The sequence below is a fragment of the Emydura macquarii genome, unplaced genomic scaffold, assembly GCF_026122565.2.
Source record: "Emydura macquarii macquarii isolate MOO-44397 ecotype Brisbane River unplaced genomic scaffold, CSIRO-AGI_Emac_v2 contig_2308, whole genome shotgun sequence".
In the NCBI taxonomy this organism is placed as follows: domain Eukaryota; kingdom Metazoa; phylum Chordata; order Testudines; family Chelidae; genus Emydura; species Emydura macquarii.
Genome location: NW_027132445.1, coordinates 2,491,957 through 2,519,306, shown reverse-complemented (window position 1 = coordinate 2,519,306; position 27,350 = coordinate 2,491,957). Strand labels below are relative to the sequence as shown.

Here is a 27,350-nt window from a genome sequence, read left to right as displayed (position 1 = left end):
CTGAATTGGTATGTGCAGGGCAAAGACTGATTTGTCAAGGCCAGGGAAAAGGTTGTTGCAGTAATCAAAATGTTGAAAGCCTGAATAAGAGTTTTAGGTGTGTGGATGGATAGAAAAGGCCATAACTTACAAATGTTAATGAAAAAGAATCTGCACTACTTAGACGCAATGCAGATATGAGGAGTTAGAGAGAGGTCTGAATTAAGATGACACTTAGGCTACAGGCCTTGAGAGATAGGCAGGATGGTGTTTAGAACTGGTTGTGAAATTTTCAACAAACCATTTTTTTTGTCAAAATTAAAACTTTTCACTGAAGCATATTGGTTTCAGCAGTAATGTATCTCAAGTCCAGGATGGACTTTCTGTTCAGAGGGAAACAGACACCTACCACCCATATCAGAATAGGCGATATCCCAGTGGTTAAGGCATTCACCTTCGATGTGGGAGAGCAGGGACTTTAACGTAAGTCTTCCACATTTCAGATGAGTGCCCTAACTACCAGGTTATTGGCTGCTCTAGCATGTCTCTTTCTGTCTCTCTGTTTCTTCCAAACATTTTGAAAAGTCTTGATTTTGTTCTGATGTGGAATGACATTCTGAAATGTCAGTACATTTTGTGAAATCTTGTTTTCTGGCCATCCCCAGTAGTGTTGTCCACAGTGATTGAGAAAGGAAGTAGTGGGGAGGGTTTGGAGAGGGGAATTATGATCTGAGTTTTAACCATATTGAGCTTGAGCTGACAGCTATACATCCATGAGGTGATGTCAGAGAGACAAGATGAGATTTTAATTTGGACAGAGGAGACCAATTTGGAATATAGAGGCATATTTGTGATTCATTGGCACAGAGACTGTACTTGAATTTGTGTTTGCAGATGAGATTACCTAGGGATAAGGTGGAGAGGAAGAAGACAAGGGGACCAAGGGCAGAACCCCTTGGATTTCCCATAGAAAGTTGGAGGGGGGATGAGGAGGATCTGCTGAAGGATATGCTGAAGAAGTGACTACAGAGGTAGGAGGAGAATCAGTAGGAGAAGAATCAGGATAGAACAGAATCACAGAAGCCAGTGGAGGACAAGACTTAAAGAAGAAGACCATGGTTGACTGTGTCAGTGACCACAAGAGTATCTTTTGGCCTTGGAATCTATGAATATATGACAGGTCAAGAAGGATGAATATATAGTGTTCATTCTGAGCTTTAGCTAGGAAGATATAATTACAGATTTTGGCACGACCCATTTCAGTGGAGTATAAGGGGCACAAGCCAGATTGGAGATGGTCTAGGATAGAATTGGAGGAGACTTACTCCAGTCAGTCGTAGCAGACGGTGCATTGACTAATTTTAGAGATGAAAGGGAGATTGGTATGGTAGTTAGAGAGGCAGATGGGGTCAAGGATAAGGTTTTTTTAAGATGGGAGAGAATAAATCCTTGTAATGTTTAAGAAATGATTAAGAAGGAGGGGATGAGAGTGGACAAGAGGGAAATCCGGAAAGGGGATGGGGTGGCATCACTGGGGCAAGTGATGAGGTTAGAGGAGAACAGACAAGAAACTTCTGTGTCTGTGATGAGAGGAAAAGAGGGATGTAGGAGGGGACAGGAAGGCAAGCCAAGGAGAAGGAGAAGATCATGTTATGTTATACCAATTTTCTTTTGGAGGAGTTTGGCAAGATCCTGTGCAGAGAGAAGTGAAGGCAGCAGAAGAGATACAGCAAGAAAAGGGAAGGAAGGAAGGGGTTTAGGTGTGACATTAGGAATGATGGCACAAGAGAGGCAGAGGTGGTGGTGGGGAGCCATGTGGGAGGTGCAAATCATGAGGTTGGCGGGAGGGTCAAAGTTTGAATAAATGTCACCAGACATATGGAGGAGTATGTGGAACCTAGGTTTGTGCTTGTGAAAGAAGGTAGGGTATCAGTGTGAGGAGGGGAAGAGTATTAAGTAGAGATGGTGGGTATTGTGGTGGGATGAGGCAAGATAGAGTCACTGAAAGCGGGAATGGGAGAAGAGGGAAGGGGGGAGGACAATGGATACTATGATGCAGAAGATGTATGTTTTGAGGAGCCCTGGGTGACTGGCAGATGAACAAAATTACAAAGGAAAAAACCAGACAAAACAAAAAACAAGCACAAGTCCTTGCTTTCTGGGAAGTGCCTTCTGTTATCGGAAGAGCCCTTTCCCTCCCCACTGCCCCCAATCATTATCCCTGTTGGTGGCAAGGGAACAGAGACAGGCTAAGATGTACTAATGTCTGCTACTCCCGGCCCAGCACTTAATCTTTTCTGTCTGAGAAGTACCCCCTGTTATAAGCAGAGCCTCCCAGTCGCAGTCCCTACTGGTGATGAGGGATCAGAGACATAAGCTCACTTTTTTCCAGAATAGAGTATTCCCATGTAGACAAGGCAAATTCTCCAGGCCCGATTCTTCTTTTACACCAGTGTTAATACACTGACTTTAGTGAATTTGCTCCTGATTTATACCAATGTAAAAAGAGAATCAGGCCCTAAAGTCTTGAAGTGGTGAAGTCCACAAGGCAGCATCCCCTTATGAGGTGACTGGAAGAATTCTGGAGGTTTCAGTCAATCTGTGCCAAGGCCTGCCTCTTCACATTATATTACTGGCTCGCTTCCTCTTAAGAATCAGACTTCCATGTACCCTGTCCTCCTTCCAAGAGGTTATAGAAGGCACAGAGTGTTTATTTTTTTCAGAAGTTAATGCTGATAGGGTAACATTAACTTTAATTAGACCAGTGGTTCTCAACCTGCAGGTCATGAGCAGGCCCAATCAGCACACAGCTGCGGCCCATGTGACATCCTCAGGGCCATACAAGTAGTATTGGATGTGGCCCACAATGGTAAATAGGTTGAGAACCACTGAACTAGACATTGTGTAAAATTTCTGCACATTGTAAGGAGGATTCTTTTTTTTTTTTTTTGTGGCCTGCCCCAGCTCCACCCTCTTCTCTTGGACACACCTTCAAAAGCCCATATCGCCAAAAACATACTGTTTTACATTCAGGGCTTCATAGAAACCTCTCCCTCCTAAACATCTACCTACTGCTATAGCCAGTATCTGTGTGCATCTCACCCCTCCCCCATGCCAAAAAGCAAAGGGGAAATGATTTGTGCCTCAATTTCGTATTAAAACAAGTAGAAAGATGTTTCCCAAGGAAAAGTGTTCTTCCAGATGCTGATAGCAAATACATTACACTTATATGATGCTTTATATTTTAACTGTTTTACAAATCAAAAGTAATTAATCCTCCTAAAGTCTGTAAGATACTGTAAATTTGTGAGCATGTAGTATTATTTCTGTTTTGAAAAGGAGAGGAAACTGAGGCAGGAGTTTAAAATGAAAAGAAATTTTTTCATGGGATGAGCCAAAAACCAGATAATTCAAATTAGTACCTACAGGGCACTGCAAACAAAATTCTAAATCTTAATTTAAGAGTAATACTCCTTTCCTGTAATGTCTATTAAAAACCCTAACTGGACACTTAAATTAAAAGATGTATAACATGGGAAGAGTGAAATAATGCCACCTGCTATCTTATCAACTCCTTGTAAACCACAAATGTTTCTACACAAATTTCAGCATTTTTATTTAAAAAAAAATGCTGTTGCATTATGTTTTTTTGTTTGTGTGGTTTTTTTAGGTAAGAGGCCCCCCAGTTGCAGGAGCATTTAAAGAAAGACCAACAAAGCCTACAGCATTTCGCAAGTTTTATGAGCGAGGAGATTTCCCAATTGCCCTTGAGCATGATACGAGAGGAAACAAAATAGCTTGGAAGGTAAGTCAGGGCACAGCTTTAACAGCCAGCTGCATTTATTGAAGTGACATATCTCATTGCCAAACAAAGTTGGCTTATAAGTAAATAAACTGGAGTAATTTCTTAGCAAATGGAAAATGGTGGGAGAGCTGTTAGAGAAAGGCCCCCTGAGTCAGCCATCTACCTTGGCTAACAATTAAATTATATGTTGCAAAAAGGAAGATGACAGAGTTGCTTTGCCTTAGAGTATTGTCTCCTGCCCAATTCATCTCTATTTCTATGAGGACCTGGCAACCCAGCCTATTTCAGGCAGTCCATCAAATGATGGAAGTGGCTGGATACAGTGAGCAGCAGCCATTTATCTCTCCCAGATTTCACCTTCCTGCAGGACACTTCCAAATGGAAGCTTTAATTACCTAAATGGATAGGTCAAGATTGCCTGCTCCCTGGAAATGCAGAGCAGAATACAAACGAAGGCAAATTCTCATTCCACGGCTGTACTCTCAGTCTGCAGTATATGTCAGGCAGCGTAATCGCTGTCATACGTGCCCCTGTTAGAGGCTGACCTCCACTGCAGAAACCATTACGGCTCCGACATTTCTCTGACAAAAGGTTAATTGGCTTCAAAATAAATGTATTGCCTAATGACTCCATTCTAATGCGTCTGTGTTTCTCTCTAAAAGGCTCAGTGATGTTATTTGTAAAACTTGCCAATCTTTTAAGTAACTAGAGCAGGCTTTTAAATTTAATTTGAAAAATGAATGCTGATCTTTAACCTGCTCCTGCCATTTAATTATTTTGGTTATCAAAGAATTACTTTACTTTTTGTGTTATTTATTGGGCTAGAATAAGATTTTTCTGGAAACAGAATAATAATTACACAAGGATGAGCATGATATACATGAGAAAAAATACATCAGATTTGTAGAAGAATTTGGATTGTTCATGTCAAACATGATCCTAATTTAAAAATATAGTTCTGTTAATTCAGTGAATGAAAGGGGGATTTCACAATAGAGGGACTGATCCTTCTCACACTGACGTCAATGGGGGCAGGATTAGGCCTATAGTGTGGTATGTGAAAGCATGCAGTTTAATTACTGGTTGTTCAGATATAGATTTTTATTTACCATGCTATAAAAAGGACACTTGTTTTCTGGGAAACATGGAACAGACTGTAACTTTATTGCATATAACTATTAAATCGATGCAGGGAAATAAGACATAGTTCTTCCAGCAAGGGGAACCTGCAGCCAACCTCTCAACCATAGCTTTTCCATGTTCTGAGTGAAAACTGGGAGATCCCAACATCCCTTTGACTGGTCCATCGGCTGACTTGGCCATGCCACCTTTTAGGACTTGGTTCATCCATTCTAAACTCATAAAGAGATCTAACTAGCCTTAAACTGATCTCCAGCATTTTCTGCCATTGGAGATCACTATCCTGAGATATTACAATTTCTAACCTCACAACATCAAATTGAGAGACTCCAATCACTTACCCCATTTTAATTGCTATTTGGCCTACATATTTCCACCACAAGGACCATCTTACCACTAGATGCTTCTAGTGACTGCTTGGCTGGTAACAGGCAAGACCATTTGCTTACAGCCAACCTTCCAGGTGAATCTTAATATCTAGGATAAAGAAGTTGTTCTTCTTCGAGTGATGTCCCCGTGGGTACTCCACTTTAGGTGATCGTGCACCCCTGTGCTCATAATCGGAGATTTGTAGTAGCAGTGCCCTGGTTGGGCTGCACATGCGTGCTCTCCGTCTCGAGCTGTTTCGAGTGGTTAACTGGCGCTGTGTGACCAACTTTCCCTCTGTTCTTTCTCTACCACCTTTGGCTCGAGTCGGAACTTCAGCAGCGCCTCTTCAACTTAGAAACAGTGTAGATTCAGTAATTAGATTTATTCATAGTAATTAGTATTAGATGGAGTGCTTTAGTTATCCCCATTAAACATTGCTTAAATGTGTTTTTAAAAAAAAATTCCCCGTTTCGTTCCCTCAACTTCAGAACATAAGTTTCATTGAGACAGTTAGAAAGATTTTCATCTTCCTCTCAAGGAAGGAGAATAAACAACCTGGCTCTCTGCGATTCAAACTTTGTCTCACTCTCAATCTCAGTTTCAGATGGGCATTCACAGTGTGTCCACTGTCTATGAGAGACACACGTACCACAAAAGTGCTCATGTTGTCATGACTTAAAAAGTCAAACCAGGAAAGCCAGGGATCTATAACTTAAATTCCTTCTGATAGAGAAATCCCTGAGACCGGCGTCTGAGCCAGAGACGAGTACCCCTATAGGTCACAGATCTCCATCTTCCGCTCCTGAGAGAGGCACTTCTTCCACAGCTCAGATCAAGGAGCAATCCACTAAAAAACTTTCAAAAAAGTGGACTACAACTTCACTGGTATGGGACTCTGCCAGGAAACGGCATTCCCCAACCTGGCAAAGTGCCACAGTACCGACCACAGCAGCTCTTTCCATGGCCAAAAGCATGGAAATCTCCAGCACTGTGGGTACCGCTAGATCAAGAGACCACAAGCAGGACAACACCAATACCATCTCTAGAGGGAAACAAAAACCCCAACCCTCAGTGCTGAAAGTACTGATGGAACAACCGGTACCCAGCACCCCTACTACACAGAGCACCATGCCACCACCTCCGATTACGGTACGTGTCCCTAGAACCACTTCGATACTGAGTGATAGCCACTCCACAGTACCGGTGCTTTCGACACCTCATTAGTTCACACAACACAAGGATTTAACTGTCGCTCCAGAACCCGAATCTCCTGACCTTGGCACTGAGGGCATACTGGTACAATTGGTACCAACCGCCATAATTGCTCCTCCCCAATTAGCTCCCCCAGTTTCCAGCAGTGAAGAGGAGGAACTTGAAGAGGATATATATTCCTCAGAACACTGTTCCCCAGTTCAACCTCCGGCCAGACCTGGCCCTTCACACTAAAAACCCAAAGGAACACATTGGTATGGACAACCATGGTGGCACCAATGCCCCCCACCACCACAATGGACTTACTAGAATCCATGGTCACACTACCCACCACAATACAGTAAACCCCCTAGTCCACCCAGAATCAGCACACATCACTTGTCCATCCACTCAGTACCTGGACCATCTGAGCAAACTGAGGACTTACCCGAAGAAGAGGAACAAATACTAGATCAGGAGATAGACAAATCAGTCCATTTCTCTTCATCCTCTCCTGACAACACCGTAATGCCACACCCTCCCAACACGTGATGATTTTAAACAATTCTGGGACGTATACAAGAGAGTCGCCAGCTCTCTAAACATATCCTTAGAAGAAGTTCAGGAAACACAGCATGAACTCCTAAACATGCTGCAAACAGCCACGTCATCCAAAATTGCACTACCTATGAACAGTGCTAGTATGGAGTCAGTTAAAACAGTCTGGCAAACACCGGCAACAATCCCACAAACCTGAAAGAATCATAGAATCATAGAAGATTAGGGTTGGAAGGGACCTCAGGAGGTCATCTAGTCCAATCCCCTGCTCAAAGCAGGACCAACCCCAACTAAATCATCCCAGCCAGGGCTTTGTCAAGCCGCAGCTTAAAAACCTCTAAAGATGAAGATTCCACCACCTCCCTAGGTAACCCATTCTAGTGCTTCACCACTGTCCTAGTGAAAAACGTTTCCCTAATATCCAACCTAGACCTCCCCCACTGCAACTTCAGACCATTGCTCCTGGTTCTGTCATCTACTACCACCGAGAACAGCCTAGCTGCATCCTCCCTGGAACCTCCTTTCAGGTAATTAAAGGCTGCTATCAAATCCCCCTTCATTCTTCTCTTCTGCAGACTAAATGAGCCTAGTTTCCTCAGCCTCTCGCCATAAGTCATGTGTTCCTTCCCTCTAATCATTTTTGTTGCCCTCCGCTGGACTTTCTCCAACTTGTCCACATCCTTTTTGTAGTGGGGGGCCCAAAATTGGACAGAATACTCCAAATGTGGCCTCACCAATGCTGAATAGAGGGGAATAATCGCTTCCCTCGATCTGCTGGCAATGCTCCTGCTAATGCACCAACAGAATCACTGCTTGATATAAACCTACTCAAATTAAGAGCAGTGCGCAATGCATGCTCTCATTTCCTTCCTTTAGTTGAGAACAAAACCATACAAATTTTAGCAGCCAATGTAGCATGCATGTTCTACATAAACAGGAGAGAGTATGCTCACACTCCCTGTGCATGGAAGCCACACAACTGTGGAACTGCTGTATCGCACGCAACATCCACATCACAGCATCATACCTACCTGGAAGCCAAAACATCAGAGCACTCAGCAGGAAATTTTCCTTAGACCACAAGTGGGAATTAGACACACAAGTTCTACGCAATATATTCAAAAAATGGAGATTCCCAGAGATAGACCCATTTGCAATTGTGTGCAATACCAAATGTCCCCAATTTTGCTCCAGAACTGGATTGGGCCCCAATTCCCTAGGTGATGCCTTCCTAATCAAATGGAACACTCGATTACTATACGCCTTCCCTCCCATTTCTCTCCTGACATGAGTGCACCTCCAAAATCCGAACAGAACAGACCAAAGTGATCCTGATTGCCCCCACATAGCCCAGACAAACGTGATTTCCTTACCTTCTCAGAATGCCAGTGCACCCACCACACACCCTTCCTCTTCTTCTTTGCCTCCTGTCCCAGGATGAGGGTCGGATCGTACATCCGAAACTATCCATCTCAAAGCATGGCTACTCCATGGCTACAAGGACACGAAATAACCTGCTCGGAGGAAGTACAAAAGTACAAAATAGTTGTAGATCAACTATCAGACACACATATCAGTGTAAATGGAGACGATTCGTTAACTGGTGTCAAAACAAACAGACCACACCAACTTCTTCACCTTTATCCCTGGTACTAAAATACTTACTGGAACTTAAGAAATCAGGCCTTTCCATGAGCTCTATCAGAGTATAGCTTTCTGCTGTTGCAGTGCTCCACCACAAAGTGGATGACCTATCGGTTTTTGCACATCCAATTACCAAAAGATTCCTCAAATGCCTCAATAACATTTACCCAAAGATAAGAACACTGACCCTATCATGGGATCTCAATTTAGTTCTTCAAAGCATCACATCACCTCCGTTTGAACCTCTGGCAACCTGTTCTTTCCTACACCTCTCAATGAAGACAGCCTTTCTGGGGTGAGCTGGGCGCTTTCGTGGTGGATCCACCTTACACACTTTTCTGTAAGGAAAAAGTTACCTTACGACCGCACCCGAAATTCTTACTTAAGATCATCTCTTCTTTTCATAACAAGCAACTTATTCACCTACCAACATTCTACCCAAAACCACACACAGGAATGAGCAAGAATCCATACTTCATACCCTAGATGTCCGCAGAGCACTAGCTTTCTATATAGACAGAACAAAACCATTTCACAGACCTACCAGACTATTCATATCATTTATGGAACTCTCAAAAGGAGATGCTGTATCCAAACAAAGGCTCTCCAAATGGATCTCTGACTGTATCAAATTGTGCTACCACCAAAAAAACTTGCAACCCCTGATGGGATTCATACACATTCAACTTGGGCAGTAGCCACTTCTGTAGCATACCTCAAAAACCTCCCTACTGAGGACATTTGCAAAGCAGCAACCTGGGCTTCAGCCCATACCTTTGCACAGCATTACGACAGCGGTTCTCAACCGGTGGTACACGTACCACCAGTGGTACTTCGAAGAAGGCTGGGTGGTACGCGAGTCGTACCGCGCCACTGAATCCGCCGCCGAAAGTCCCGTCCCCCCGCCGCCGCCGCGAAACCCGACTACCGGCGAAAGTCCCACCCACCCACACCCGCGAAACCCTGCCGCCGAAAAGGGGCAAATGGCGGCAGGGTTTCGGCGGAGAGCATTGTTCCCCCCATGTAACCCCGCCGCCGCCGAAAGTCCCCCCCCCCTTTTTTTCCTGAGTGGTACTCGGATCAGGTCCAGTCAGGTCAAGTGGCGTGACTGTACCTGACCTGAGTGGTACTTGGGAAAAAAAGGTTGAGAACCGCTGCATTAGGACATCATGCAAGATCTGATGCATCATTCGGTCACACCATATTATCAGCAGTCAATACTTCAACTCCAAAGCCCCAACCCCGCCATTCATGGGAGGGCACTGCTCTGAAGTCACCTAATGTGGAGCACCCATAGGGATATCTTGAAGAAAAAGAGAAGGTTACTCACCTTGTGCAGTAACTGAGGTTTTTCGAGATGTGTGTCTTTGTAGGTGCTCCACTACCCTCCCTCCTCCCCTTTACTTCAGAGTTTCAGAAATATAGCTCTGCAGTAGAGAAGGAACGGAGGGGGAGTTGGTCGCACAGTGCTGGTTAACTGCTCAAAAGGACTCGAGATGGGGACCGCATATGTGTGGCCCAACCGGGGCACTGCTATTACAAATCTCCAATTACGAGTGCAGGGGCGCAGGATCACCTAAAGTGGAGCACGCACAGGGACACACATCTCAAAGAACCTCAGTTACTGCACAAGGTGATTAACCCTCTCTTCCCAATGTCTGAAAGGTGAATTGTGTTGGAATAGAATGGCCCTGGATAATCATAGGCTATTGTCCATGTCCCATGGTGTCCCAAACAAAATCCAGGAAAGGTTTTCTCATTTCACATAGTTCACATTTCTCCTGGCCCTAATGGCTCCCTCTCCCTCCAACCTCTGTAGTAACATGTTGGACCATAATAATATGGCTAGCGAGAGGTAGGATTACAATGTCATCCAGGCCCTTTCTGCTATTCCTAATCCCAGTCTGCAGACCAAATTATGTCATTGATTACAGTGCAGTTTAAAGCACACACTGAAAAGTGGGTAAGGTGGGAAGATGGGCTTTTCTTGGTTCCCATCATACCTTACAAGGGGACTAGGTAGAGATTCTGGCAGTTGGGAGGCAACCCACTGTTGCAGGATGGTGGGCAGGATAAGGAGAGTGATGTTCGATCACATGTTAATACCTGTGGGAGTAGGGTTTGTATTTTTTTATTTGTTTTAAGATGCAGACACATAGCTGAAATGCCATCAGATACCTGCAGATTAATTTTCATCCATTATAATGATCTCTAAATCTGCCTAAATCATGAAAACAATGATCTAATATTTCTCGATCAAAAACTTCTTCGTTTTCCTTTAGCGAGTTTACTAGAACTGCATTAATAAATGAAACTAGTTACTGCCTTTAATCATAAAAGGTTTGGAAAAGGTTATTCTAGAAAATGCTGCATAGAAACTTCATTCTGTTGCATTTATTTGCATGTATCAGCTGGTTTTACTGAAAGAAGAACAAGCAGAGAAGAAGTAAATGATGTCATATTTATCATAGATATTTTTAGTCCTGATATAACCACATAGTATCACTGCTTTATTGTTTTTCTTGTTCCGTTTATATGTGATGTATATCATGGTTCATTTTACTAGTTAACTTGTCTGTTCTGTGGTGGACGAGAGTTAATGCAAGAGGAGTTTCAAAAATGTAATTTGTTCTGACAAAGAAAAACACCTCAGGATGTTCTTCCTTCCCATGAAATATACAGTATTTCATTTTCTAATAATTATTAAAACATTATGTAAAAATAATTATAATTATCAGATATTAAAATAGTGAAAAAATGTGTTGATCACTCAATCATTCCATTATAGCTGGATTTAGATTCAGCATGGTTGTCTTCAGTTAACTGAAAAAATCTTATAAAAACTAAGATCAATGTTCCAACAATATATGTATAGAGAAGTTAGTAAACAAACACAGACCTGCAAACACTTATGCAGATGCTTAACTTTAAGTTTATGAGTAGTCCCATTTAAGGAGTTGTTTATACAAGAAAGTTATTCTGGAATAAAGTAGGGTGTGAATGTAAAGCAGAATAGCTATTCCAGAATAACTCCATGTGTAGACAAGCCCTGTGAGCAGAATTGTAGCCATCATTAGGACTTGATTTCCCTCTCATATGCACTGATGGAGTTGTACTTGTTTGAGAACAGTATCAATGGATGACTACAACTAGCTAATATGTTTTAAAGGTATTAAATCCTGTCTACAAAAGATGCTAAGTAGCGTTTAAAACTGTGTAAATAAAAACATGCTAACCTTTTTAAAACACCACCTATTTTTCTAGTTTAGACAGGGACCTGGAGGTTTTAATTTATCCCTTCCTGGTTAAAACTCAGATAATTAGGCTTAGTGCAGGGGAATATGCAGAAGTTTGCAGAATAGGCAGGGGATAAAACTCTGGTGTAAGTGTGGATCCAATGGCCTCCCCGTGACATTTTATTAGAAGCTAGTACAGAGCTCTGCTTTGCCTGCACTCCCAAAGGGTTTATTCTGGATGTGTAGTTTGTTGAGTTGCCTTTTACCATTTATAATTTGCAATTTCAAAATGGAAAATGAAAGGAGATGTGCATTTTATGACAATGCAGGGTTGTGACAATGTCTGATCACTATCTGATCAACTGGAGACACAATACTATTCAGTGGATTTTATTCAGTAGAGACCAAAGTAAATTAGATTTTGCTACAACGAAGTTAATTTTTACAATAGGTTTTTAAGTTTACCATGGCAAATGGCATCTCCTTGGATGCTCCTATAATACTGGGTACTGTGCTTCAAAGGCAGTCATATTAGACTTTTCTTTTGCCCTCTTTTCTTTTTTATATTACTATTCAGATTACCCACAAAAAAATGTTTCCACCTCATAGGAGAAAACAGATAAATAGATAAAATGTATTTATAATCTAGGGCTAGAAACGTGCTGTAGACAAAAATAAGAAAGAAAAATTGAACCAATTTCAAAAGAATAACAAATAGAGAAAGTACTAAATAACCCCCACAACATTCCCCTTCCCTGACATATACTTCAGCATAAAAAATAATACCCATCTAAACAATCATGATTTACAAACTATAATCAATTCTCCATTTAAAATAAGAAGACAGGAACCTCTTATTCATAGCATCTGCCTAAAATAGGCCCTTTCAAAGGAACTTGGTATCTTTTATTGATGAGATTGTAAATTTGGTTGATAAAAATAACAGTGTTTATGTAGTATATTTAAACTTCCATAGGGCAATTGACTTGGTACCACACAACATTCTGATTAAGAAACTAGAACCATACAAAGTTAACATCGCACATATTAAATAGATTAAAACCTGGCCATGTGATAGGTCTTAAAATGTAATTGTAAATGGGAAATGACCATCGAATGGGTGTGTTTCTAGTGGAGTCCCGCAAGGATCTGTTCTGTCCCCACTCTATTTAACATTTTTATCAGTGACCTGGAGAAAAACACAAAATCATTATTGATAAAGTTTGCAGTTGACACAAAGATTGGGAGAGAGGTAAATAATGAAGAGGACACTGGTACAGAACAATCTGGATCACTTGGTAAGCTGCACAAACAATATGCCTTTTAATATGACCACATGTAAAGTCATACATCTATGAACAAAGAATGTAGGCGATACTTACAAGATGGGAAACTCTATCCTGGGAAGCAGTGATTCTGAAAAAAGATTTTGGAGTCACAATGAATAATCAGCTGAACTTGGCCAATGTACATGGCAGAGGGGCATATATAACATTAGTGGATGTACAACTTGAAGCAAATACTCACCAGCAACCATACACTCTACAAAATATCCAACCCAGCTCTGCCCGCACAATGAATCTAGTGACAACATCACTGGTCCTAACCACATCAATCACACCATAAGGGGCTCATTCACCTGTACATCCACTAATGTTATATATGCTATCATGTGCCAGCAATGCCCCTCTGCCATGTACATTGGCCAAACTGGACTGTCACTACGCAAAAGGATAAATGGACATAAATCAGACATAAAAAATAATAACATCCTTAAACCAGTGGGAGAACACTTTAATCTCCCAGGGCACACTGTCACTGACTTGAAAGTTGCTGTACTTCTCCAAAAAAACTCCAAAAACAGACTTCAAAGAGAAACTGCTGAGTTAGAAATGATCTGCAAACTTGACACATTCAAACTGGGTTTAAACAGAGATTTGGAATGGCTCTCTCATTACAAGAGGCAAATTGCTTTGCTCACCCATTCTCACCTCCTACTCAATGACTGTCATTAGATCTCAAGTACCTGGCTTTCATCCACCTCCCCCATTGTTCTCAATGCACTTGTATATGTATATGATGATCCTATGTTTCTCATTTCTACCTTTGCATCTAACGAAGTGAGCTGAGCCTCACGAAAGCTTATGTCTGTTACAATTAGATTTGTTAGTCTTTAAAGTGCCACAGAACTCTCGTTGTTTTTGCTGTATACAGACTAACACAGCTACCCCTCTAGAACTCTTCATTAAAGGATTGGAAAACGTGCCTGAGAGTGAGTGACTCCAGAAGCTCAAATTGTTTAGCTTAACAAATGGTTAAGTGGTGGCTTGATCACAATATCTAAATAAATACATAGAGATCAAACATTTCATAATGGACTCTTCAATCTAGTAGACAAAGGTATAATATGAACCATTGGCTGAAAGATGAAGCTAGACAAATTCAGACTAGAAATAAGATATATTTTGAACAGTGTGAAATAATTTACCAAGGATTGTGGTGGATTCTCCATCACTGGCAATTTTTAAGGAAGTTTTTCTGAAAGATATGCTCTAGTTCAGACAAGGACTAATTCAGAAAAGTCCTATGGCCTTTGTTGTGCAGGAGGTTAGATTAGCTGATCACAGCGGTCCTTTTGGCCTTATTATCTATGAATATTGTAGAAGTTATCCTTCTGTCACTCTTAGCAGTCAAACCCACACCCTGACTTGTTATTTATTTCAATGGAGGGAAAAGTGAGCCTTCATACTAAGCACTCAGCTGTTTAGTACACTTACCAGACAAGCCTGAGATTTTGATTGCAATCCAAGCAAAGGATCTATTCAGAATACTCTGGACTTTTTAATTCCCCTTCATGAAAGCTTCTAGCATCTGCATCCTGTGAGTTTCTTTGGCAACTGGCATATAGCCAATATAATATTTAGAATTGCAAGTTATGCCCTCAATTTACATCTGTACATCCACTTTAGTCTTGAATGGAGTTGTACAGATAGTACTGCTAAATAAAAATGCATAAAAAAAACATAAACACTCACATTTCAGGGCAGAAAACCACCTATAACTGAGGGGAAGGAAAAAACTTCACCTATGGGTGAGTTATTCCATAACTGTCCATGCTTTTTGCATCTTCCTCTGAACACATCAAGTTCTGGCCATTGACAAAGAAAGGATACTGATTTAGTTTGGTATAGTGATTCCTATATTATACAAAAAAGATTGTTACTGATACACAGCAGACTTAATATTTTAGATCTTGATGACAATATTGCTCTTAATTTGGAGTACGCAAATAATCAGAAGTGTGAACTTCTAAAAAATGAATTTATTAAACTGTGGCAATAATCTTCTTTAGGTACTATGGATAGTTGTTTGGTGATCCTGCAGTTCTCTTGATTTTAAAGCTTAGTAAAAGGTTTTTGTGCACAATTTCATACAGAGCTCTGAATAGTAAATGCTTATACCTCAGGTCTGACAATATACATTCCTGAATTTAAAAAGGTCAGAATCCAATTAAACCTTGGACAAAGAAAATTGATAAAACCAAAGAAGTATTTCTGAATTATTAAGAATACATTTTAAACCCACTCTCAGCATATCTTAGAGAAAGTCTACAGAATGTTTAGAAAATCAGAATTATTTAAGGGGTAAAGGTTAATTATACAAACCATTATGCTCTGAAAAGTTTTTAAAAAAAGTCATTCTTCAAAAGAATTTTAGCATTTTCAAAAGAACGGAAACCAATTTGAAGGTTGGCTACCTATTTTTGTGGAGGAAAAACAAGAACGTAGGCCTGGCCTATGTTTGTCAGCATAGCTGTGATGGTTAGGGATATGATTTTTGCTGACATAGCTATGCCAGCAAAAGCCCTAGTATAGATGCAGTTACACAGGCAAAAGAGTACTTTTGCCAGCATGGCTTATTTCACTGGGGAAACTGGTATAAGTTGTACCAGCAAAATGACTTTTTTGCTGGCATATACTGCATCTACACCAGAAAGGTTTACTGATATAGCTATACCAGCAAATCTTTTAAGAATATACAAGGCTGTAGATAAAAGAAGGATGACTGGTGCTTCTATTATCTTCTAGAGGGTGATAGTGATTTATTTTTCTTGACCTTCTATTAATCAGAAAAGGCATGTATGGCCATTTACATAGAATTCTTGTAAAGTCAATGAATCTGGATTGTGTGCACAGCCTTCCATCACAAAGCCGACTAGGCCATGGAAATCTGTGCATACAATCTACCTTCTGGGGAAGGTAGAACATGGGAGGAGACTGCATGTAAATGAGTATCTTATCCTCATTTTGTTTTCATTGTCAATTGAATCAATGAGCCCCTTGAATATAGCTATAAAAGAGATGCTGATGTGACTGACTCAGGGCTCTTATTCCTATGTTGGCACCTATCCTGAGCTGGGACAGAGGAGGGGAAAGGGAGGAGGGAGGAGTAGTTTTCTTCTTGAATTCTGTGCTTGTTTTTCTGCCAAAGAGTATCCTCTTTCCTTTAGTTGGGAGTAATATGCCTTTAATATTTTTAAATCTGGTAATTATTTTCATTGGTATTGAGCAACATGAATCAGTTCTTACTGACTCTGCATATACCTTACTCCCAATTTTTTTTCACTTATTCAAGTTATGCAAAATTCAAACCACTAAAACCAGTAAAAATTAATAGTAATGAGGTCATTTCCATAAAAACAGTCTCAATGCCTTGCTAATTTGTTGCAATTTGTAAATTCAGATTTTTGGCAGCAAATAGCACATAACTGACTTCAAGGGAACCTCTTTTTCTGAAAATGAAAAATAGATATACGTTTATTTGCTCCTTCTTCCATTCCTTGTTAAGCAGTGTTTAACATCTTTGTTAATAAAAGATATTAAAAGGAGGATACTATCAAGTTAAAAATCAGAAACATTGTCACATGGATTGAAAACTGGCTGAAAAATAATATGCAAAGGACAGTGACAAATGTCAGCATAGCAAGCTGGGGCCATGTGAGTAGTGGGTACCACAGAGACAGCTATTAATTATTGTTTTATTTATCATTTTCATAAGTGATCTAGAAGTAAATCGTAAAATAGTTAAATTTCAAAATTATATTAAATTGGATGGAGCTGCAAATAATGAGCACAGAAATAACACACACTAATTTGGAAAGAGTAAAAATATGAGCAGATATGAAAACGAGTTCTTGGAAAACTGAACACTAAATAATACATGTAGGGAAAAATAGTCTGCACACATATTCAGTGGAAGGAGAAAGGTGAAAAACAAATATGCTAAAAAACTCACCCAACTGTAGTGGTGGTAGTGCACAGAAAATTTAGACCTATGCAATTTGATATGGCAGCAGAAAAGACAATTCAGTTTTGAGCTACAAACACAACGATAGTTTGTTATTTTTAAAACTAACAAGCCTACTTTATTGACTTGCTGATGTCAATGCAATATAGATTAATACTATTTATCATCCTATATGGCTGCGATGCTAGTTTGCTATTTTTCAGCTAATCAATCTCTCTCAGAGTGCTATAATCTCTGATATGCATATGAGCTTTTCAGAGATTTCCAAAAATTCAAATCACAGTCCCCATCTTAGCTTCTTTTTCTTCAAGTTTCTGATTTTAAAAAATGCAATGACAATTTAACACATAGGGCTTGATTCTCATTTAAATGTAAGACTCTTTACACCAGTTTGACAGTGTAACAAGTGGGTGTAAATGTGAGGCCCATTTAAACTGTCAGAGTGTAAAAGGAATGGAATCAATAAGAATCATAGGTGAAATCCTGTCCCATTGAAGTCAATGGTAAAATGCCCACTGATTTTTGGAGGAAAAGGCCCAGGTAGGGACCATCGCATTGTGGAAGTAAATGCGTGCTTACGCAGGTGGTGTCGGAGAGAGGGCTTTGGATTCTTCGATCATGGGATGTTGTTCCAGGAAGAAGGATTACTAGGAAGAGACGGGATTCATCTAACGAAGAGAGGAAAGAGTATCTTTGCGGACAGGCTGGCTAACCTAGTGAGAAGGGCTTTAAACTAGGTTTGATGGAGGATGGAGACCTAAGCCTGAAGGTAAGTGGGGAAGTGGGACACCACAAGGAAGCAGAAGGAGGAGAATGCAGCAGGGGAGGCCTCCTGATTCATACTGAAAAAGTAGGGCAATCGGCTAGTTATCTCAAGTGCCTATACACAAATGCAAGAAGCCTGGGAAACAAGCAGGAGGAACTGGAAGTCCTGGCACATTCAAGAAACTATGACATGATTGGAATAACTGAGACTTGGTGGAGTAACTCACACAACTGGAGCACTGTCATGGATGGGTATAAACTGTTCAGGAAGGATAGGCGGGGCGAAAGGGTGGAGGAGTTGCACTGTATGTAAGAGAGCTCTATGATTGCTCTGAGCTCCAGTATGAAACTGGAGATAAGCCAGTTGAGAGTCTCTGGGTTAAGCTTAGAAGCAAGAACAATAAGGGTGATGTTGTGGTGGGTATCTGTTACAGACCACCAGACCAGGAGGATGAGATAGATGAGGCTTTCTTCAGTCAACTAGGGAAAGTTTCCAGTTCACAGTACCTGATTCTCATGGGAGACTTCAATCATCCTGACATCTGCTGGAAGAGCAATACAACAGAGCACAAACAATCCAGGAAGTTTTTGGATAGTGTTACAGACAACTTCCTGGTGCAAGTGCTGGAGCAACCAACTAGGGGCCGTGCTTCTCTTGACCTGCTGCTCACAAACAGGGAAGATTTGGTAGGGGAAGTAGAAGTGGGTGGCAACCTAGGCAGCAGTGACCATGAGATGGTCGAGTTCAGGATCCTGACAAAAGGAAGAAAGGAGAACAGCAGGATACGGACCATGGACTTCAGAAAAGCAGACTTTGACTCCCTCAGGGAACTGATGGGCAGGATTCCCTGGGAGGCTAATATGAGGGGAAAAGGAATCCAAGAGAGCTGGCTGTATTTTAAAGAAACCTTATTGAGAGCACAGGAACAAACCATCCCGATGTGCAGAAAGAATAGCAAATATGGTAGGCATCCAGCTTGGCTTAACAAAGAAGTCTTTGGTGAACTTAAACACAAAAAAGAAGCTTACAAGAAGTGGAAGCTTGGTCAGATGACTAGGGAGGATTAAAAAGATACTGCTCGAACATGCAGGAATGAAATCAGGAAGGCCAAAGCACAATTGGAGTTGCAGCTAGCAAGGGACGTGAAAAGGAACAAGAAGGGTTTCTACAGGTATGTTACCAACAAGAGGAAGATTAGGGAGTGTATGGGCCCCTTACAGAATGGGGGAGGCAACCTAGTGGCAGAGGATGTGGAGAAAGCTGAGGTACTCAGTGCCTTTTTTGCCTGTCTTCACAGACAAGGTTAGCCCCCAGACTACTGCACCGGGCAGCACAGAATGAGGAGGAGATGAACATCCCTCAGTGCTGAAGGAACAGGTCCAGGACTATTTAGAAAGATTGGACATACACAAGTCCATGGGGCCAGATGCAATGCAGCCTAGGGTGCTGAGGGAGTTAGCTGGTGTGATTTCAGAGTCATTGGCTATTATCTTTGAAAGCTCGTGGCAATTGGATGATGATAATTGAATAAAGGCAAATATAGTGCCCATCTTCAAAAAAGGGAAGAAGGAGTATCCGCGGAACTACAGACCAGTCAGCCTTACCTCAGTCCCTGGAAAAATCATGGAGCAGGTCCCCAAGGAATCAATTTTGAGGCACTTGGAAGAGAGGAAGGTGATCAGGAACAGTCAACATCGATTCACCAAGGGAAAGTCATGCCTGACCAACCTGATTGCTTTCTATGAAGAGGTGACTGGCTCTGTGGATGTGGAGAAAGCGGTGGACGTGATATATCTTGACTTTAGCAAAGCTTTTGATACGGTCTCTCACAGTATTCTTATCAGCAAGTTAAAGAAGTATGGGTTGGATGAATGGACTATAACATGGATAGAAAACTGGCTAGAGCATAGGGCTCAACAAGTAGTGATCAATGGCTCCATGTCTACCTGGCAGCCGGTCACAAGCGGAGTGCCCAGGGGTCGGTGCTGGGGCCGGTTTTGTTCAACATCTTCATTAACGATCTAGAGGATGGGGTAGATTGCACCCTCAGCAAGTTTGCAGATGACACTAAGCTAGGGGGAGTGGTAGATACCCTGGAAGGTAGGGATAGGATACAGAAGGACCTAAACAAACTGGAGGATTGGGCCAAAAGAAATCTGATGAGGTTCAACAAGGACAAGTACAGAGTCCTGCACTTTGGATGGAAGAATCCCATACACAGCTACAGACTGGGGACCGATGAGCTAGGCAGCAGTTCTGCAGAAAAGGACCTGGGGGTTACAGTGGATAAGAAGCTGGATATGAGTCAGCAGTGTGCCCTGGTTGCCAAGAAGGCTAATAGCATATTGGGCTGCATTAGTAGGAGCATTGCCAGTAGATCGTGGGAAGTGATTATTCCCCTCTATTCGGCATTGGTGAGGCTGCATTTGGAGTATTTTGTCCATTTTTGGGCCCCCCACTACAAAAAGGATGTGGACAAGTTGGAGAGAATCCAGCAGAGGGCAACAAAAATAATTAGGGGACTGGAGCATAAGACTTATGAGGAGAGGCTGAGGGAACTAGGCTTGTTTAGTCTGCAGAAGAGAAGAATGAGGGGGGATTCGATAGCAGCCTTTAACTACCTGAAAAGGGGTTCCAGGGAGTATGGAGCTAGACTGTTCTCAGTGGTGGCAGATGACAGAACAAGGAGCAACGGTCTCAAGTTGCAGTGGGGGAGGTCTAGGATGGACATTAGGAAAACGTTTTTCACTAGGAGGGTGGTGAAGCACTGGAATGGGTTACCTAGAGAGGTGATGGAATCTCCATCGTTAGAGGTTTTTAAGCTGTGGCTTGACAAAACCCTTGCTGGGATTATTTAGCTGAGGTTAGTCCTGCTTTGAGCAGGGGGTTGGACTAGATGATGATTCTGTGATTTCATTGGGGTCAGGGTTCACCTTAAGTACCTACTGTCCTCTTTTTTCCCTCCCAGATTGTGTAAGAGTCCACTTCTGGCCAGCTCTAAGCCATAAGTTAGGAATGCTCAGTTACATATCATTATATTTAGTATTTATACAGTTCTGTTTTGTCTTCAAAGCATTTTACAAACATAAACTTTCACATTTTTGTGAGTTAGGTAAGTAGTTTTATCCCTATTTTACAGAAGGCAAAACAATATAAAACTAAGGCCTGGAAGTTGGGGCAATATTTTCAGAGTTGTCATCTAAATTTGGACATCTCTTGGTTTTGGTGCCAAGTCGCAAGATATCAAAAATTAGTGGACACTTTTAGAAAATCTTGCCCTAAATAACTTGCCCAGTACCACATGGAGTCAGTGAAAGAATTAGAATTCTAGGCTCCTAGAGTCAGGATTTTCTGGCTGTTAGTATTATGTTTTTTTCAGTAATTCCAGATAAAAGTGGGCTTTCTAATCTTATTTTAAAAATAGTCTAGTGTTATCATTAAATATACTAAAAATAGGTTTTCAAACAGATAATCAAAGTTTTCAAAAATGTGTATAATTTAATTGCATGCTTAAAGCATTCATTAAAATTTCCACAGACGTGGCTGTATCAACACTTAAAATTTTGTGTTGACTGATTAGTTGCTAATACTACTGTATGAAGAATTTTCATGATTTTACTCCTTTTCAGTCCAAACTTCTGGAAGGATATTTCTTTGCATGTCTTGGCAGAATTGCTATTCGTGGAGTGAAAGATGGAAAGCTGTAAAAAAAGTGTTTTCACTGACATAACTGATAATTTCAGAGAGTACTATAGAATTCAAAATAATTATTTAGCTAAATATGCTTGGTACTTATTTTCTTATTAGTTTTAAAAAATATATATACTTTAAAATGCTACAGTATCAGTGAAGCAGTGAATTATATCATGAATATGAGAGACATCATTGCACTCTTCTTCACCACTTGTGGCTCACTTTTATGAGGCATCCATTATTGATTCCGTTTTATCTTAATTCACTGTTCTTTTCTTTTCCATTTCTTTCATATTTATAATTCAAAAATGCAATGAAATGTTTCTCTTCCCTCCTCAAATAAAGTACCATATTTATTAAAAATTGTGACAAGCACATTTACTTAACAAGCTGAATAATTTGTTTCCTTTAAAATGTAAAGGATGTTATCCCAGAGTTCCTTTTAATTTTAATAAATAGCAAGTGCTAGAATTTGAATGCCAGTCTTCAGTAGGAGTCTAAAACAGGACTTGCAAAGAGAAGTGACAGTTTACTTGATTTCTGTAATACAGAGCTGCCATATTTCAATTATTAATTCCTCTGTGGTTAATTAATAGTCACAGTTTATCCTAGGATTCTAGAAAATGGTAATCTTGTGGCAGCTAATTTACAGTTCCTCTTTTTTTCCCTGCATACACAATTAAAGCCATCCCTTTATTTGATGTAAATTGCCATCTCTTAAAAGTGTACAGAATGAAAACCCAGCCATGTATCTGAAATAACTTTAATTTAAATTTGCTAAATGACCTCTGAAAGCTAGATGAAAGATTTTCTGCTGAATGGGCTGGTGCTCTCTGCCTGTATAATTTATGTGAGAAATTAGTGCGAATAGTTCACTTTTATGAAGCAATGCTGCTTTTGCAAGCCTGCAGAAACAATTTTCCCCCAAGCCTCCATCTGTTCTTCAAACCAGGGCATATGCCATCTCATAGAGCTTGAGAGTCAACTGATTTATAACTCTTGAAAAGTCCATAGATTGAAAAGAAAGGTCGACTGCTGCTATGTGACAATGATTTGTTGGGCACTTGGATAAAGACAATTCACATTACTATGGACCCAAAGGGAAACAAGCGATGTTGTAAGCTTCAAAAGTTTGTAGATTGACAACCAGGAGGAAAACAAATTGCTCCTCCTCTTTGACTTAAACAGCTACCTCTCTTCAAAAAAGGGAGGGAGTTCAGAAGGTGGGGGAATGCAACATAGCCATGATATTTTATTATCACTATGTTTCAGGCAGAATAGTCTTTTTTTCCCCCTACTACAAAAGTTGCTGTCTAGAAGTGTCAGAGCTCATTGCACTTTAATCTTTAAACTGTAAGCAGAAACATCAGTCTTAAAACCGCTTGTTGCTGCTTGTCAGAAAGTTCCGTTCACTGCCACAAACAGGGCTTTGATGAATTTTCTGTATCTACCCTGAAGTTGAATCCACAGCCCTGTCCCAATTAGTAATTTAATGAATAAATCATTCTCTGTCCCATCACTTATGATTCCCCCTCTCTTTATTCAAGGACTACAAAGAGCTAAATCTCTGTGACAGGTGACAAATCAAATCAAATTGACAACGTGACCATAAGAAAATCAATGTGTTTGATGTTTTCATTTATGTTAGTGAAACACTGTGTCTCTTCTGATGTGAGGCTTGGAGACAGAGTGAATTCTCAAATCCCTTTTGTTTTATCAAACTTGTAATTTTTTAAAATTTCAACCAGCAACCAAAAAACGAGAAATTGTTAGTGTTCAAATGCATAAAATATTTTACCTAAGAAAAATCAGTATGATTAGTGCAGAGAAAACTTTTGAATATGAAAAGGACTGATCTTGACTTAGAAAAGCATCAAAAGCCAAAAGAAAAGAATATATCAGCTGGGGAACTAATTGTCCTCCACACATGTGAAGTACTACTTTCATTTCAGAGTTGGGGTCTCCTTAAGAGTTATAGGAGAAGGCTGGCATTGTAACTGCTTACATATTACTGGAAAAAGCCTATTAGAGTCCACAGTCATGAGGTGTGTTTTAGTCATGAAATCCTGACCTAACTCACTTAGACATTGATAATTTTGTAGTGTTCTGCTTAGTATAACTCAGTAAAGAACAGCCCAGAAGTGCAGATTGATTAGGTCATATTCTGAATGTTTTCAGTTATATAAAACAGATTTTCTCAATGGCCATCACTGAAGCCCCTATATGGTATATCAGAAATAAAATTATATAAATAGAATAATATAGACATCATGTAATTTGCCTTTATAAAATGGGCTTTTTGAAAAGCAGAATCTGGTTGAACAATGAAACTTCAAGTTGTGTGAGTATCCCCCATAACTTCATAGACCAAAGTTCAATATATACTTGCTGCAAATATATTATGTCCCAAAAATATATTAAAATAACTCCACTTTTGGAAGTGTTTTATACTGGATACACATACTTCTCTTAGCCTTTGATCTACTGCTTTGCCACACACCCTAAGCATTTTTTACTTTTGTTTTATTTGTTTTTATCCAATGTATTTACTATATGTATGTTTGTTTGTTTATTGTAACTAAACAATTTTGGAAGATGTAATCTGTACTTATGTTCAACATCGCAGTATTGTATAGTAAAGTTCCTAGCATGTGCTAGGCTCTATGTATTGTGGACAAAGTAAATATCTTCTTTAAGTTTTAAGGGAAATAGTCCCCCCTTGCCATCCAATTGTTGCACATAATGCTTGGCTAACAGCTGCTTGTAGGCAATCTTAAAATTCTGCTTCATGCTCACTAAGTGGCAGAATCTCCAAGTTGTTAATTTTCTTTTCTGTGATTTGTTATAGTATCGGATAGAAAAATGTTTTGTTTTTAAAGATACACCCACTAAAAATAATCTTTGTATAACAAAACAAATTATGTGCTGCAGGACATAATAGATGCCTGTAAATTAGTGTCAGAGTTATAATCCAACGCTACTGAATTAACAAGTTTTATATTTTATTTAAGTATATATTCTAATTAAATACTTTAATTGAAGAGTCATACATTTACTCTTTTTTTCTGTTTGAAAATAAATACTTGATCATTTTGTGCAGATGTTCATACTTTATTTAGGAAATATTTATTAGCTAAAAGACTGATAGAAATAAGCCACCTCAAAAGATGACAAATCATGGTTCTAATGGGATCTTCATATTTAGATTGGAATTTAGATGTAAAAATCAGATTTAAAAAAGAGTTTGCTTAAAGTGGTGTATTAATATTGCTCTTTGCAATGAATACCAGCTTGTAATAAAGACTAGCATCATGAAAGTGCAGTTCTTCTTTGAGTGATTGTGCACATATATTCCACTCCTTGTGTACATGCATCACATGCATGTGAGACTGGAATCTCTTCTGAATAGCACCCTAATATGCCCTCTGGTACTCCATAGCCAAGAACACAAAGAGCTGGGTGGCTGCATCTACTTTCTGTTTCTTTCTTCCAGCATGTGGTTGCAAGATAGAATGCCTGTAGTGTCTGCATCTCTGCATGCTGTGCAACTTAATTCCTATAGTTAGCATCTAGTTAGTTAGATTGTTGGTTTTATTCTGCCTGTTGGTACAACAACAACAACAAAAAACCTCCCCCAATTTATTAGTTTAGTAGATGAGATCTTTGAGCCCACATGCTGCCTCTTGGCACCACACCCCCACTGAACACGGTGAGCCATTCCTATCAACAACAGACACTCTAAGAGTCTACTTTACTTGGAGGAAGTGTATGTACCACATAATTGCAGTGTATGCTGCTCCTTTTCTCCCCAGACATGCAAGGAGTCTCTCCAAAATCTATTTCTCCTTGAGTGCCCCTTGAGGGGTTTGTCAGCTCTTGAGGTTGAGAAGCCTACCCAACTGGATCCTGATGTCTCTGAGTTCTCTGGTAAACAGACAGTCTACTCTGGGGCACAGAGCCCATTCGGTGTCAACAAAGTCCCACTTCTCCACCACAGAGTCAGCCAGAGCCTCCCTCATATCTTCAGCTTCATCCTCAGAAGAGTGGAGCCGCAAAGAGCACCAAGCCTAATATGACTGGAAACAGCTCTCCACAGCCATCACTGAGCAGGTCCAGGACAGGAGGCAGTTCAAGACCCAGACAGGTTCCACAGACACCTTAGCACCGAGTGACCACCATAAGACCCCTGCTTAGCTTCTGGATGCCACTGACATACCCAGTACCATAGACTGAAGAGCTTAGCTCCAACACAACTGGCAGCAAAGATCTCAGTACCAGAGCTTCTCTCACACAAGCATACTATTCTGGTACTGACCTTGAAAATTCTGGTACCAAAGGATTATGGCCAGAATGAGCCATCCACAGTACCGAAAGCACTGGCACAAGTTACAAGCACTCAGTGCTCTCCAGTAGTGACTGTACTCCATCTGGAGTACCCGCCTGACCTCTTTCCAACTGGACACTGATATTAGTAACAGATATGTCAACAATAAGGTGGTGAGCTTATTTGAGCTGCCTTCTGACTGAGGGCCTCTGGTCTCCTCAGGAGACAAATCTCCACATAAATATTCTAGAATTGAGAGCTGTTTGTCTGACATGCATAACTTTTCTGCTGCTACTTCAAGACACCACAATATAAATACTCACTGACAATACCAAGGCGATGTACTATATCAACAAACAGGTCCAAGGCTCACTTATCACCACTACGCCAGGAAGCGAGTCACATTTGGCACTGGTGCATCAATCACCAAGTCATGCCCTTCACTTTCCCAGTCTACAGAACACCCTAGAAGACTATCTCAGCCAGAATACTCAGAAAACTAAGAATGGTCATTCAAAGACTACATTCTTCAAGACATCTTCCACAAGCAGGGGAACCCTGGAATAGACCTGTTCGCAATCATCCTGAGCAATAAGCACCACAGATTCTGATACGGGGGGGAATCAGTCCTAGCACTCTGTCAAACACCTTTCTCATCCTGTGGTTTCTGGGACGCATGTATTCCTACCCTCCTATTCCCCTGATACCAAGAATCCTCAGGAAAATCTGGCAGAATGCAACTCTGATACAGGTAGTCCTAGCATGACCAAGGCAGTTTTGGTACTCTGACCTCATGAACCTGTCAATAAGGCCACAATCCTGCCATGTGTGATGGAATCATGTAATTAGAGGGACAAGTCCTGCATCTGAAGCCTGCTTACCTTCATCTTGCTACATAGATGCTGGCTGGCTGACATCTGCTGATTGATCTTCCTCCGTGATAGTTCAAAACATTCTAGCTCACAGCAGGAAGGAGTTTACTAGACTCACCTATGTTGCTAAATGGAAAAGGTGGCTGTAGAGAATCAGCTATTACCTTTGATAGTTGAGGATGGCAGCAAGTGGAGCTATCTGCTTTCCTTAAAGCACTCACGACTCTCTGTTAGCTCCATTAGAGTGCACCTGGTAGCTATCTCCACTCCTCAGCCCCCAGTGGAAGGCCACACCATCTTCTTGCTAATCGTGGCTTAGTTTCTCAAATTGCTTATTCATGCCTTCCTGATGGTCAGAGAGACCATGGCCTCCTCGAACATCAACATTGTTTTAACAGGTTTGATGGGTCCTCCCTTTGAAATGCTGGCATCCTGTTCTTTGAATCATCTTTCTTATGGCCATTAA

General features: G+C 40.7%; 1 protein-coding gene across 3 annotated transcripts in view; it reads left to right on the top strand.

Annotated features, from left to right (window-relative positions):
• Positions 1-27,350, top strand: part of PACRG (parkin coregulated) — a 420,318-nt gene that overhangs the window by 125,089 nt on the left and 267,879 nt on the right. For 2 of the 3 annotated variants that reach the window (XM_067560801.1, XM_067560802.1), the window contains exon 2: positions 3,650-3,784. The exons of the other annotated variant lie outside the window; for it this stretch is intronic. In XM_067560801.1, the coding sequence (XP_067416902.1) occupies positions 3,650-3,784 (135 nt within the window). The remainder of the gene's footprint in view (positions 1-3,649; positions 3,785-27,350) is intronic. 3 annotated transcript variants of the gene reach the window in all.